At 49.4% G+C, this 14,589-nt stretch overlaps 7 protein-coding genes across 7 annotated transcripts; 5 read left to right on the forward strand and 2 right to left on the reverse strand.

Moving 5' to 3' along the window:
• Window positions 1–102: 102 nt before the first annotated feature.
• On the reverse strand, window positions 103–2,197 carry COCCADRAFT_1533 (uncharacterized protein; the record flags this gene model as incomplete). The annotated part of the gene is made up of 5 exons (XM_007709833.1): window positions 103–863; window positions 912–1,560; window positions 1,618–1,854; window positions 1,911–2,081; window positions 2,135–2,197. 5 exons carry the CDS (start codon window positions 2,195–2,197, stop codon window positions 103–105), a joined length of 1,881 nt encoding a protein of 626 aa, XP_007708023.1.
• Window positions 2,198–2,565: 368 nt separating this feature from the next.
• On the forward strand, window positions 2,566–3,776 carry COCCADRAFT_85033 (uncharacterized protein; the record flags this gene model as incomplete). Its single annotated transcript, XM_007709928.1, has 3 exons — window positions 2,566–3,132; window positions 3,196–3,427; window positions 3,481–3,776. 3 exons carry the CDS (start codon window positions 2,566–2,568, stop codon window positions 3,774–3,776), a joined length of 1,095 nt encoding a protein of 364 aa, XP_007708118.1.
• A 796-nt stretch (window positions 3,777–4,572) lies between these two features.
• On the forward strand, window positions 4,573–6,139 carry COCCADRAFT_22844 (Glucooligosaccharide oxidase; the record flags this gene model as incomplete). Its single annotated transcript, XM_007709851.1, has 2 exons — window positions 4,573–5,826; window positions 5,882–6,139. 2 exons carry the CDS (start codon window positions 4,573–4,575, stop codon window positions 6,137–6,139), a joined length of 1,512 nt encoding a protein of 503 aa, XP_007708041.1.
• Window positions 6,140–6,501: 362 nt separating this feature from the next.
• Window positions 6,502–6,777, forward strand: COCCADRAFT_85196 (uncharacterized protein; the record flags this gene model as incomplete). The annotated part of the gene is made up of 1 exon (XM_007709929.1): window positions 6,502–6,777. One exon carries the CDS (start codon window positions 6,502–6,504, stop codon window positions 6,775–6,777), a length of 276 nt encoding a protein of 91 aa, XP_007708119.1.
• A 1,224-nt stretch (window positions 6,778–8,001) lies between these two features.
• On the forward strand, window positions 8,002–10,421 carry COCCADRAFT_22845 (uncharacterized protein; the record flags this gene model as incomplete). Its single annotated transcript, XM_007709852.1, has 3 exons — window positions 8,002–8,533; window positions 8,646–9,328; window positions 9,390–10,421. The coding sequence occupies 3 exons, from the start codon at window positions 8,002–8,004 to the stop codon at window positions 10,419–10,421; spliced, it is 2,247 nt and encodes a 748-aa protein (XP_007708042.1).
• Window positions 10,422–11,014: 593 nt separating this feature from the next.
• On the reverse strand, window positions 11,015–12,860 carry COCCADRAFT_33201 (uncharacterized protein; the record flags this gene model as incomplete). The annotated part of the gene is made up of 4 exons (XM_007709886.1): window positions 11,015–12,496; window positions 12,549–12,592; window positions 12,644–12,716; window positions 12,774–12,860. The coding sequence occupies 4 exons, from the start codon at window positions 12,858–12,860 to the stop codon at window positions 11,015–11,017; spliced, it is 1,686 nt and encodes a 561-aa protein (XP_007708076.1).
• Window positions 12,861–13,153: 293 nt separating this feature from the next.
• On the forward strand, window positions 13,154–14,200 carry COCCADRAFT_84940 (uncharacterized protein; the record flags this gene model as incomplete). Its single annotated transcript, XM_007709930.1, has 1 exon — window positions 13,154–14,200. One exon carries the CDS (start codon window positions 13,154–13,156, stop codon window positions 14,198–14,200), a length of 1,047 nt encoding a protein of 348 aa, XP_007708120.1.
• Between the last annotated feature and the right edge of the window lie 389 nt (window positions 14,201–14,589).

Genomic DNA, 14,589 nt, shown 5'->3' on the forward strand with positions numbered 1-14,589 from the left:
AAGGTTCTGGCAATGGTGGATGAGATCAGGGTCCTGGGGCAATCCTAGAAGATGACGCGCCAACTTGCAAGAGTTGACCAAGCGTTTTAGCGTATAGCTTATTCAGTCATCTTCAATGACGATGGCACCGTTGATGTGGTCTTCCTGAATGACAATATGGTCACCATCCTGCTTCAGAGGCTCTTCCATGACTTTGCCTTTCTTGCGTATGAGCTCATCATTCAGACCGGCCTCGGTAGCTGTTCGCTTCGTAGCACCATTCGCACCTTCATCTGTAGCGTCATTGTTGGTTGGAACGGTGCCGTTAATAGTAGCATGCCCATTGGTCTCTGGAGCGGGTGCCTTGGGCTTTGTTGCAATCTTGACCTCATCGGGTAGCCTCAGAGGCTTTGCGTTCTCAGTGAATTCTTGATGAGTGATGGAAAAGACCACGTCAACCTTGGCGTTCTCTTCTGCATCGTCGGAGATGGTGATGAAAGTGTCGTTCTTGAGCCCCAGCTCCTCAAATGTCTTATCAAGATGAATGTCCTCATCCACATCGTAAAGTATATCGGCATCACGCTTGACGCTAAAATCTTCAGCGTATCCAAGATTCTCCTTCAGAATGTAGTCGACCAAGTCGCTCAACTTTGCACGTTTTGTATCAACAGCGAGCGAAGCATAGCATACGCTGCATGTCGCGCAGTGGGGATTAGGTGGCCGGAGTGGCTCGCTGGAGATGACACGCTCTGTGCCGCGGGTAAGAAATACCATTTTTGCCTTGTCAAGCTGCTCGCGGAAGACCTTGTAGGCTTGGAGAACGCAGAGACTGGCAGTCATGGCATTGGTGGTTGCGATTGCAGGGATGATGTTACCGGCCATTTCTACAGTCTGTTAGCAAGATTTCTCAAAGTCCGTGTCAGAGTCCCTACGTTTGATATCGAACTTGGACCGCATTTCAATGCCAAAGATGTGTGACCGGAGGTTGGCGCTTGCGACAACAAAGTCGAGCGTGTCTACGTCGTCCTTGTCGAAGCTGAGAACGGGCATTGAGTTTCCAATCTCATTGTTTGCGCGCGTCTCTTCCAGCCGGTTGCTCAGTCGCTTTATGCTATCAATGAAGACAGCAAAATTCTCGGCAACAGTCCAAACGATTTGGTCTTGTTGCGCGATGAATTCACCCACCTCCGCCGACTCTTGTACCAGCTTTTCGTAATCCAGAACCTCGGGTGCTTTCCTAGTCTTCCACATATCTTCCATGCTCCGCAAACGCTCAATGTCTTCCTCGAAGACTTTGTCAAAGATCAGCCGTGGGAAATCTTGGGAGCCCATGGAGTCGCGTATGCGCTTCAACGCTTGTGCCTCCTTGCGCAGGTTTGCGACCTCGTCCGCGTTATCGGCATCTTCACTGTGATCCAGCTCGGGGGCTTCATCTTCAGACGTGCCAAAAATCTCAGCAAACAAATAAGACTTTGCCCAGACGATGCAGTGAATAGGTTGTGACGGGGTGCTTCGAATGGTGCAGACGGGGAAGGACTTGGGCGCATCCTTGGGCGTGCAATCGTAGCATTCAGTTTCGCCCTATTGGCAACAGTCAGCATGTATAGTCTCAAGAAGCTTGAGTTTCTGGTTGCGCACCCGCTTGATGACCTGGACCTGGCCGTTGAAGCCCGTGGTGCCACTCTCAATCAATGGCACGCCGGCCGCCAGACACATTTTGTTGACATGGCGGCGCGCATCCACATTGTCGAGCGCGTTGAAGACGAGACGGAAGGTCTTAAACCACACGACGTTGAATTGGGTGTCCTTGATGTTGTTGTGGTATGCGATGATGTCAACATTGGGGTTGAACTTGGCAGCCGACTCTTTCGCAACCTGTCGGGGGGTCAGCGCATGCCCAGCCACGTGTGTGGATGTAGCGGTTGCCCTACCAGTGCCTTTGACTTCTTGATGTGCTCGTTGCGGAACAGGAATTGGCGGTTGAGGTTGCTGAGGTCGATGGTGTCGAGGTCGACGATGTGGATCTCGCCAAAGCCGGTGAGGACCAGGTTCTTGAGGAGCTCGCAGCCGATGCCCCCAGCTCCGACCATCAAGACGCGCGACTTGGACTTGGTCAGCCACGACTGGGGATTCTGTTGCGTAGGCGGATAGTTACCTCTTTAATGCGCTGGTGGAGCGCGCCGCCCAGGCTCTGGCGAGCAAACTTGTCGCGAGCCATTGCGGGTTCGGTTGTGTACAAGACCAGAAGTTGAGTTGGGTTACTGGCGAGGTTGCGACATGCGAAGCACAAGGCTGCGACGCCGATTCCCAGGTGAAGGTGAAGGTCAGAGACACTAGAGACGACAGACGAGAGACGTCAGTGCTGCCCATAGCGCCGCTCCACCGGGTTCGCGCCGCCAGCTTCTCAGCCTCCGAATCTTGGCACCTAAACGAACGCCCTATGAGTGGAGCATACCACTCGAGACGCAGGGACGCACATTCATCGCTACTCACCTGAATTGTGGACTTGCCTCTTGTCTGGGCCTCTCTCTCTCTCCTCCCTGCCCTTTTCGATACTGGAGCTAGTGGCTTCTCCCTGCCCTCATCATGTCCGACGATGAGGTCGACCTGGAGCTGCTAGACCTTATGCGGAAGCATTGGGGTGGCGGTGTCAAACAAGACGGTCCCCCGGAAACAAGAGTGCTCGAAAATGCTCAATTCATCTACGACAATAGCCTTGATGTTGCGCTGGACATGCGGTCGACAAAAGTCGCAGCTCAGCTTGTGCTCGATGAAATGGAAAAGCGTGAGTATTCAACAAAATCATGGTCCGAGCACGAACTGCATCCGAAAACCAAGGATGAGAACACTGTCAACTTTATCTTCACAATGGACCTGCTGAACTTCAGCTTCTGGAGTGAAAAGAATGATGAAGACCGGTTTGCTGTAGTCTACAAGGGAAAGAGGTGGACTGGCTATTGGAGCCTAGTAGCAATACTTCAAAGAGCCCTAGAGCAAGAAATCCCCATCACTAGTCCAGAGTTCTGGGTTGACCAGGAGGCATGTTCAGAAGAAGTGCTGCGCACGGTATTTAGTTCTGGCACGGACGAGGAGATCCCCATGTTTGAGCAAAGGGTACGGTGTCTGCAAGAGGCTGGACAGATTCTAGAGGAGGTGGGTTCATTCGCAAAAAAAAAGACCCCAAATTGTGAAGTCAGTTTTTGACTGACGGAACAGGAGTTTGACGGTAGCGTGGTCACCCTCATTGAGGATGCAAATAATTCAGCAGCCAGCCTAGTCAACTTACTTGCCGAAAAGTTCAATTGCTTCCGAGATGAGGGCACTTTTGAAAACAAAAAGGTGCGCTTCTTGAAGCGGGCCCAGATCTTCGTAGCAGACTTATGGGCGGCTTTTGAAGGCGAGGGATATGGTGAATTTAACGATATCGACAAGATCACCATGTTCGCAGGTACGTATACATTTCATCCGCAACATCGATGCACAAAATTCATGCTTTTCTAGACTACCGCATACCGCAGATGCTGCATTCATTAGGCATCATATGGTACTGCCCGCCTCTCGAGAACAAAATCCGCCGTCTTGAAATTATCGAATCAGGGCATACTTGGGAAATGCAAATACGCGGGTGCAGCATCTGGGCCGTGGAACTTCTCCGCCGTGAGATCAGCAAACTCAAACCAGATACGGAGGTTAATGCGATTCTCATTGACTTCTTCCTATACGATTTGGCCAAGGAAAAAGAGAAGGAAGGGGTAGACGTAATCCCGCATCACCGGACGAGAAGTATATGGTATTGAGAAGCAATCGAGTCTAGTTGTAATCGCCGATGAAACGACGCCCAGAGTAGTCCCCACTGACTCTCACTCTTGCAAAAGACTGATTGGTCGCAAGTTTCTCATCACATCATGAGCAAGGTCCTGACTCGCGATACACGCACTGCCTCTTCAAGGCCCCACCACTTAAACTTTATAAGCTCCCACGTACGGCATGCAAAGTCATCATCAAGCCGCAAATTACCGTACCTTTAAGCCGGCTTTCACGGACTGCCTTTGCGCACCAAATTAGGCGCAGAGAATACCGTCTGGCCTTGGCGGCCGTTCCGTATTGCGGTCAATCGTTATTTGCCGATACTAGTGCTGACCATCTGGAGATCATCCTTGTCATGAAAATATATAGTTGTAGTAAGTAAGCCTGGCGAGCACTTATGAACGTCCCTTGTTGGGACATGGGCATGGGAAATGGGAGCAGAGACAACGAAATGAACAGAAACTTTCGGTACGATTTGATCGTCTGCCGTAAGTCTTACTTGCATCATGAAGGCTATGCGTGAAAGTGTACGCATTCACACCCTTATTATTAATTTTGGCCTCATGTTTGCCATCTACATCCGTCCTTTGGACCAGACGCGGTGGTAATACGTGAGATTTCACAGCCATTCATTACCCTCATTCTTATCACTCGTTCTTCAGCTGCTCTTTCCAGAGTTCCAGTTGCCATTCATTTCAAAGATTGTGTGCATACTTTCATGTACGTATTCCAATTGATATCACTCGAGTGGACCAACAACCCACCATACATTAAGATATTATAATCATGGGCAACATCGTGAGTGCCGCCCAATCGGGAATCTCCACACATACTGGGGGGTCTGCAGGTATTGCAGGTTCCACGATCCACCAATGTCTCATCAACGCCGTAGGCGACAACAATGTCGCCTTCAAAGGCGACCCTCTCTACCAAATCAATGATGTCAAGCCATACAATCTTGATATCCAGATCACGCCCACCGCAGTCACCTACCCCAGCACTGCCGATCAAGTTGCTGCGATTGTCAAATGTGCTGCCGAGTGCAATCTGGCTGTACAATCGCGCAGCGGCGGTCACTCATTTGGAAACTACGGCATTGGAGGACAGGACGGTGCTGTTGTCGTCGACTTGAAGCACTTTCAGAAGTTCTCTATCGATACTTCTACCTGGCAAGCTACTGTTGGTAGCGGAACCCGTCTTGGTGACCTCACCAAACGACTCGGCGAGAATGGTGGCCGTGCCATGGCTTATGGAACATGCCCACAAGTCGGTGTCGGAGGACACGCACTTATCGGTGGACTTGGACCAGCTTCTCGCATGTGGGGTGCTCTTCTCGACCATGTTGAGGAAGTCGAAGTCGTTCTAGCCAACTCAACTGTCGTGCGTGCCTCGGATAAACAACACCCGGATCTCTTCTTCGCTTTGAAAGGAGCTGGCGCCAGCTTTGGTATCGTCACTGAATTCAAGCTTCGGACTCAAGCAGCACCCAGCAACGCTGTCATTTACTCTTACACTTTCGCAGGTGGCTCGACACAATCAAAGGCAGATCTTTTCAAGAGGTGGCAGAAGTTGGTGTCTGATCCTCAACTTTCGAGAAAGTTCGCCAGCCAGTACATCATTGCTGGACCTATTGGCGCCATCATCACTGGTACTTATTTTGGTAGCCAAGCAGAGTACGACAGCCTGAACCTCTCTTCCCGTCTTCAAACAAGCCAGAGCAATAGCTCCATCGAGATGAAGGATTGGCTCGGTGCTGTCGGTCACTGGTCAGAGCAGGTCGCATTGCAAATTGTCGGCAACGTCCCAGCTCACTTCTATGCCAAAACCCTTGCCTATACACAGAAAGATCTGATGTCAGATGCTACGGTTGACAAGGTCTTCAAATACATTGACACGGCAGACAAGGGCGGTGCGCTTTTCTTTATGATTTGGGATCTTGCGGGTGGCGCCGTCAACGACGTTGCGGAAGATGCAACTGCGTATGGACACCGCGACGCGCTGTTCTTCCACCAAGCATATGCCGTCAACCTATTGGGCAGGGTAAGTTCATCCCACATCGTTTCACACTATAGACGGCTTTTCTAACAGTATGCAGCTCAACGACACGAGTCGCGCCTACCTCAACGGCATCAACGACGTCGTCATCAACTCGCGAGCAGACCGCGATCAAGGCGTGTACCCGGGCTATGTCGATCCCGCATTGGGCCCGAACAGTGCAGCCCTTTACTGGGACGACAATGTGAGCAAGCTACAACAGATCAAGGCTTCAGTGGACCCGCGCAACGTCTTCCGCAACCCGCAGAGTATCCAGCCAGCGGGAAGATCAGTTAAGCAGAGGGCGATTGTATACTAACTGTCTCGGATGGAAACCTGGGGGCTTTGTAGGAAGCTGGGTTCTACAGGCTAGGATCGGGATGCTATTCTTGTACACCTATATTTCTAATGACTCATATACATGAATTTATCCTTCCAAGAAAAACCATACTCGATGCATGCAAGGCCAACGTCGTACAGCATATACGTATCCGTCTCTTGTCTCCTTGGCGCCGACCGGCTGCTCTTCAGCTGAAGCCACAAGGTGAAAGTAACAGCTCGGCATAAAAACGCATCATGCTATGGAACATCATCCATCACCCCAAAAATCAAACTACTCATCACTCGCTCGGTAGCGCTCTCTCATATATCTGCTTCGTGTCTACTTAACCATTGCTCACAATGACTTCACCATACCCACCCACTCCTCAAATATATCCCCAACAACCGTACCAATCAAACCCCTACCCAAGTCCAGATTCCCAGTGGCAGCAACACCCCCAAATGAATTACGCTGCTCAACCAATTCCCACTCAAAACGTGCAAATTCCCGGTGGAGAAGCAGAGAAACAAGATGAACCGTGCTGCTGTGCGCGTGGAGGCTGCTTCTGGACCTGGTTTGATTGCAGGATGATATGTGTGGAGTGTTGTCCGTCATGTTGTTTTGTGTGTTGGTGAAGGGAGTAATGGGGGGTGGAGGATACGTTTGCTTGGGGTGAATTATTACTTTAAGATGGGGGTGGGGATCGGAGATGCTACGCAGCGGATGAAGGTGTAGGATATGTTCTGTCTTTGGAAGTAGGGTATGTTGTACAGTTACATTATTGTGTGATGGTGGTGCTTGGCGAGGAAATGGCCTGTTACACGACGTATTGGCGTCTATTTGGCATTGTTCGGGGCATGGTTGTTGGGGATTTCATGGGAGGTAATCAGTCGGTTTTTGAGATAGGAGAAGAGGCATCTCGTGTTCTTTCTTATCATAGATGCTTAAAGGGCTTGTGAGAGTTTGCATGTCGATGCTACAGCCTGGAAAATATCCTGCTTTCTACACCAGGCAACGTAAATCTGGTTAGTATGGCCGCTGAGAGTAGTGGTTGCTGGAAGGGACAGGAAAGAGGACTATTGTTTGTGTCATGTCATAGATTACACCGCTCTAATAATAAAAATATTCACGACAAATCATGAATGTACCAAGTTGCAATATGTAATACATAAAGGGGATGAGATTGGGCGTATAGAAGTCTCGCTGATGTTGGTTTTTCGCAAGCGCTCTCCATAGCGACGTAAGAAATTCGGAAACCTCCAGCTTGCCGCACTTTCTTTTCTATAAACGGGAGCACATGTTAGATTTACCTTGTTGGTTGAGACAGTAGTGAAGTCCCTGGAATAAGTGGTTACTGGTGGTTGTCGGTACCGCACAAGCACTTGAAGCATGAATTCAACAACATTAGCCAAACCAACCGCATTCTGAATGTCGGGATTGGAAAGGAAATGATTTAGAGTACTGCAATTTCTGAGTTCGTATATAAAAGTTCACAGCGATGAAAGTCAGTACCGCGAAACCTGTGTTCTTGTACAGTGGCGAAAATGCGCTGTCGTCCGTGCGGGCGCAACCTAAACCCGAGGAAATTTCGGTCAACCCCTTGCATTAACCTGTTGCATTGGTCCACCATCACCTGCACGAAGAATACTAGCAAAGTCAAGAGTTAATCTCGCCTCGGTCAAGAAAATATGACTTAAAGGCCGACTCGGAGTAATTGGCCTGTGAGATTTGGGCTTCTCTGCTGCGGCGGTACGTCCCTTATGGACTCTTTACTATCCAATAAGAACGTTGTCCGCCAAGGAATACATGTCACTCACTTATTGCAGTTTCTAATAACATAATCCTCTCGAAAGTCTCCAATGATCTTCAAAGGCAGTTGGCCGTCTGTGCCTTTGAGGCGCTGCCTTCCTTGCAGGCTCCCTGGTTGTTCCTATTCCACACCATGGCATCTTCAGGAATTCCAGAACAAACGGCAGGTCAAGTCTGCCCCAGATTGCAGCAGTACGCAACGGAGGCTTTTATGGGGTAGCAGTGAACCGCCACAACACTTCGGACCAAAAACCCGGATACCGGATCTCTTCGAGAGAAAAGATGCAATACATTTGAAACTTGCAGCTCAGCAATTAGAATGGTGCGAACGCCCACCACGACATCACCACGATATGTTAGAGGCAGTGTCAAGGGTCGGACGCATTGAAGAGCGCATTCAGTACACCTTCAGAAACAAAATGTTATGCGTAGAAGCATTGAAGATCACGGCATTGAACTACCCTCTATTTTTTAAAGGGATGGTTCATAAAGTCAAACCGAACAATCGCCTAGCATTGCTGGGAGATCGAGTACTCAGCATGGTTTTGTGTGATATCTGGTATAGTACAGGATACTCACCAGGTGTGTTTAACGCGTAGCTCATATAACTCACACTAACACTCCGGATAGCTCATTGTAGGCGATCTCCTACTAACATCATGTGAGACCATATCTAAGCTTACATATCCTATAGACATGAAGGCCCGACAAGCAACAGAAACAACATCTAAGCTGCACTCTAAAGCCCATAAATTTAGTATAGACAGAGAAGTCCTAATTGGCGAAGGGGTGTCTGCCGCATCAGTGAGGCAAAGCGCTGAGAGCCTTGAAGCTATACTCGGCGCTGTCTACGTGGATTCTGATCGCAACCTCGAAACGGTCAAGCAGGTTATCAAAAGTATCGAACTCGATAGACACCAATTCTTGCAGGCACTGCCCGAAGCACATCCTGAACTACAGGACTGGAAATGGCAGCATATCGTGTATCGGGAGGAAGAGCAACTGTTCGAGGAAAGGATTAAGTCTTTGGAACATAAGGCAGAAGAACTTCAGAACCATTGGAGGGATGCCGAATCCTTCACCACAGGTGTGTCAGGGGCGAAACCCAACATCAGCCCTGAAGCGCAGTCTGCTATCCGCACAGAGGCTGCAAAGCTGGAAATCGATGCAAGGCAGTTATTGAAAGAAGTTGAACAAGCTCCTATTTCTGCTGTTTGCACCCAAGTCAAAGAAATTACCAGGAAGAGGACAAAAATCATGATCCATACGGCACTAGCGTTGCAAAGTGAGATGGATCACTCTGATGGAATTATTGAAGAGCAGTCAACTGAGGAGCTTGCTACTGGCCCGACGACCACTGACGATTTGGATCCAATCGTAAGTGCATATGAAGCAGTTGCGAAGCCAACCAACTGCTGAGTACTCGAGATTGTTTCAGTATACACTAGCTAACAAGGCACTTCTGAAGAACGAGAATCCGCCACCCGACGAGTCTGCACCAGAAGGTGCTCCAGAAAAAACGGAAGAACAGCCAGATTCACTGACTCGCCTCTTTTTGAGTAAAAACAGCAGAGGTGCTATGCCGAAATTGGCTATCTCCGCTTCACAAAGGTCTTCGTCAATACCAGCTGATTCGGTATTGCCGAGGGATCGCAATCCTGTTATCATAGCTCTCATAGACGAGTTCAACGAAGTTGTCAAGCAACACCACACGTCAAGAACGAGAAATATAGGAATATGGTCCAACAAAGAATTCGGTCTCAAGTTGGTCGCATGGAGCAACGCATTGACAAAAACAAGGACTCTTGAGCGCCGAGGCGAAACAGTTGATACACTGGCCATGTACGAAGACATGTTGCAAAAAGCTCTGGAAAGCAGTTTACCTGCCGAACGGAAAGCATCGGCTGATCGAAAGAAAATGGCTCTATCAAAAAAAGCCAAGCCAGCGGTATCTCTGGAGGTTGAGAAACCTACGACCTCAACACCTGCAAAAGAAGAAACCAATCTTACAAAAGAGCAAGACCAAGGACATGACCACAGACATGACCAAGGACAAAAAAAAGAAAAGAAAAGATTGGCACCTGCTCACAATAGACATCAGAAGGAAACTAAAGAATTTTTGGAGACCATTAAGCATTCAGAGCACACTGCGGAGAGCGTTGAAGATTTAGAGCGAAACATCAGCGAATTCCACACTGCCGCATGGGAAATCACCAACAAAACTGCAGAACGGGTTCCACAGTGTTTGTCGAGGCCCTTACATAGACCTCAAACGAGTATCAAAATCGGTAGCCTAACTTGGAAGACTACGTCACCACGCCAAGGCAAGACAACATCAGAAGCCCCTCCTCGGACTTGGAGCATGCGGAAACCAAGAAAAACTCTGATTCGGTATCAGGACCCTCTCACACAGTATGGAATATCGACTTTTTCGTCTCGCCCAAGGTCTAGGGATCGTGCGGATCCGTGAGCGTGGGGTCTGAGTTATGGTGGAGTTGTCGAAGGGAGGTCGGGGTGGTCTTCACTGTTCTTGGTTCGTATATTTTCAAGGGGCCTTAGTCATGGGTTTGTTTCACGTGTAGTAGGTATTCATGTATTGTTTTCATCATTACCTTTTCTGTGCAAGGGGTACATGTATGTACTAGGGATTTTATGAATACAACAATGGAAGTTTAGTGATTGGTGCGATATACATATTAGTACACTTGTTGCAACTGCCAATCGGCATTTTCAGTGTCTAGGATCGCTTATTGACAAGCGACATCTCATTCATAATCTCTTTGTCATATACATGGAGCCGTTGCGGAGGCACGTAATTAATACCGTTACCATCATCAGCATTTCACTACCCAACTTCCACTGCGGAGCATCACCCTCAGAAACGAGTGTCGATCAGGCCTCTAGACTGGGTACTGTAGATCAGATTAGCACCAGGGTTAGCTATGACCTCAACCCGTCGATCTCGTATCACATCAGAACTCTTTACTTCAAACACCTCTTCAAAAGAAAACACATATAGAACACATTTACACATACAATCTAAACATTTCCATACACCCGTTTTTACAACTGGCCCAGCAAGTCCAAAACCTCACCCTTGAGCCCCTCCACCCCAACATTCCTCACAACCCCCAACCTCCTACACTGCACCTCCACTTCCCTACTCTCCTTCCAGCGCTTCCCCAGCACAACAACAACCGGATACCCGATCAAATCCGCATCCTTCATTTTCCACCCGAGATTCTTGCCAGAGCGATCATCTAGCACTACATCCATTGCCTCATCACCACCTCGTCCAGACAACATATCATAAACATCGTGAATGTCTTTTTCGTCTGCTGCCGGGGAGCTCAGCACAACGACTTCGTAGGGAGCAATGGCGCGGGGCCAGGACAATCCTTTGGCGTCGGATAGGAGTGATGCCACGGCGCCGATTATACGGGATACGCCGATGCCGTGGCAGCCCATTTGGATGGGGGAGGAGAGGGATTGATCGGGGAGTGCAACAACGGCGTTTAAGGGGGTGCTGTAGCGCGTGCCGAGGTGGAAGGTGTGGCCTATTTCTATGGCTTTTTGGACGTCGAGTTTGCCTTGGGTGCAGCGCGGGCAGGAGTCGCCGGGTTTGATGATGGCGAGGTCGATGTTTGAGGAGTTGGAGGGTAGAGAGCGGTCGTATAGGTCGATGGTGTTGATTGCTTTCGGGAGGAGGGTCGAGAGGGTCGAGGATTCGATTCCAGTGTCCATGTCTAGGTCTGCGGGTAATGCTTTTTTAACGGCGTGGAAGTTGACGAATGCGGGGGCTGTGTCCCAGGATCCTGTATCGCTTGCTCCTAGATCAGAAGGCCGTGGGATGTGGATGTTGATTGCCGTCTTCTTGTCTATACTTATGCCTGTGAATGTGATCGCGTCTCCGGTATTTGTCGTGCTATCAGTCTTCTTTTCTACGAGCTCCTCATTTGCGACATAGTCGCATGAATTACACGACCATACGTTGTCCTCGCCTTTTGGCGATACAAAGTGATACTCATGACTTAGTTTGCCGCCCATGTTTCCAGAGTCGGCATCTGCGACAAGGTAAGGAATCTTGAGTTCGTTGAAGAGGTTGTTGTATGCTTCTCGGACAGATTCGTAAGTCTTCAGAGCGGCTTCCGTCGAGTGGTCGAATGTATACAAATCCTTCATCATGAACTCTTTTGCTCGAAGTAATCCTTGTCTCGGTCGTCGTTCGTCGCGGTACTTACGGCCTATCTGATACAGTCTCAATGGCAGATCCTTGTACGAATGTACCATACTGGCAACAAGAGCTGTGATCTCTTCTTCATGAGTCGGAGAAAGTAAAAACCCGGATTCTTTCCTGTCTTTGATGCGAAGGAGTTCTGAGTTTGCAGAATACCGGCCGGATTGCCGCCATAATGTTTCAGTGGTAATGGTAGAGAGTGAAAGTTTCGAAGCGCCTATAGAACCCATATGCCTGTCTATAAGTGCTTCAAGTTTGTTTTGCACACGTAGACCTAGTGGCAGAAGATGGAAGACTCCTGAATGTGCCTGCACGTGATGAGTTGGGGTCTGGTGATGGGAGCGGGACGGTGAGATGTACCTGGCGCAGAAAGCCGCTGCGTATAAGCAAAGAATGCGACTCATCTTATGACTTCGTCAATAGATGTTTCGAATAAAACACGGAAGCTTGCTTGCCTTGCTCCCCATCTTGTGGTGCGATTCCGCCAGTTGGTGCCCAGAATTTAGATAGTCGATTTCTCGAATCGGTCTGAGATAATGATCAGTTTGAAAATATTTGAAATCCATGATACGCAAAATATCTTACAGTTATGTATCTAGTATTCCGGCAACTCTGAATTAGTGTTCTCGATATTCGGGGTTGCCGTAGAGTTTTCCACATTTGAGTCGCCATGCCCGCACGGCTGAGGAATTAGCCTAAGTGAAGATGTAACAAAAATTGGAAACGCTTGGTTATGACGTTAGACACTAGAAGTACAGCAAGTTTGAATGTACTTCAAAGATAACCAGCAACTGCTAAGAGCCGCCGTCGTGAGATGCCTAGCACGGACCACCTCCGAACCTGAACGCATGGAAATATTTGGACAAACAACTCGACGTCCATTGCGACACGACCACAGCCCATGTAAGTGCTGAACCCCGCCTGTAGAGACAACCTCTCCTCATACAAACATTAACAGTGTCAGAATGCCTCCACGGATACGTATACGGCCACGGGCCCTCTGCGCCTGCACCTCACGCCCCAACCACATCATCTCTCTTCCCGCAATCGCAACCTACGCCTCGGTTGCCGCAGCCTCAGCAACTACCCCCGCCCCGCCAATCCAGCAGACATACAAAGCCACAGCGCCAGTGCTACGGTACCCGCCCACTCAGCCACCCTCTCATAAGCCCCCAGAGGTCCGCAAGACACAATTGCACCGACAATACCAATCGCTACTCAAGTCATCGCCCTTGATCCTAATTTTCCAACACAACAATGTCAAGGCTGTGGAATGGATGAGCATACGACGAGAGCTCGCTATTGCGCTGAGGAAGCTCGATGCGCAGCGAGCAGCCAATGGCAAGGAATCGCTAGCCGACGAAATCAAGATGCAAGTCGTGCAAACCAATATCTTCGCAAGCGCATTGAGGGTAGTTGAGTTCTTCCACCCAGAAGAAGCCACTCTAGATCACGCACAACATCCCACCGACCCCCGCACAGCGACTAGCGCGCAGATACCGCAGACCAGCAACCAAGCCGACGACGAGCGTTTCACACACGGCCTGTCAAGACGAGCCCACGAAATAGCCAACAACCGCAAACTAAAGCTAGAACTGGAACCTCTCCTCGCTGGCCCCATCGCCGTCGTAGCCTTCCCCGCCGTATCACCCGAATACCTCAAAGCGGTCCTCTCCATCCTCTCCCCCTCCAAACCCGACTTCCCCGCCCCAAGCCGCAAGGCTAACCCCGACTACTACGAGCCCGCAGTGCAGGCCGGACTGCAGAAGCTGATGCTACTGGGCGCACGGGTCGAGGGCAAGGTGTTTGACGTCGAGGGTGCCAAGTGGGTTGGCGGTATCGGTGGCGGCCTCGACGGTCTCAGGGCACAGCTTGTCCACATGCTGCAGGGTATTGGGGGTAGTCTTACCAATGCGCTCGAGGGCGCGAGCAAGAGTCTCTACTTTACTGTTGAGGCGAGACGGATGGATATGGAAGAGAAGGAGAAGGGGCCCGAGGAGAAGAAGGAATAGGATAGTACTTTATGCTGTACATGTATGTTTGGTCCGAAATGGAAATGTAGGAATACTTTTGTACAGAACGGACATTTTAAGTCGCATCTACATTTCCCCGTTGTGTGAATGCTTTGTACAAGAATTGTTTCGATGACATTGATACCACATGTACTATTTTTTTTTCAACTGGTCATCTTGCAGCATCACACACACGTGTGTCGGGTATCTGAATCTTGTTACTGCTTCCACCTTTCCTTTTGCCCTTTGTTCCCGTCGCATTCCGCTCCGCACACACAAAAAAATAAGGAAAGAACTGTTTTCTAAGAAGAAAACAAGGACGAAAAGAAACAATCTAAGTGGTTCCTTGGAAACTTGCATCATCCATGCTCACACAACATACCAAGCTG

This window comes from Bipolaris zeicola, assembly GCF_000523435.1.
Source record: "Bipolaris zeicola 26-R-13 unplaced genomic scaffold scaffold_12, whole genome shotgun sequence".
Classification (NCBI taxonomy): Eukaryota; Fungi; Ascomycota; class Dothideomycetes; order Pleosporales; family Pleosporaceae; genus Bipolaris; species Bipolaris zeicola.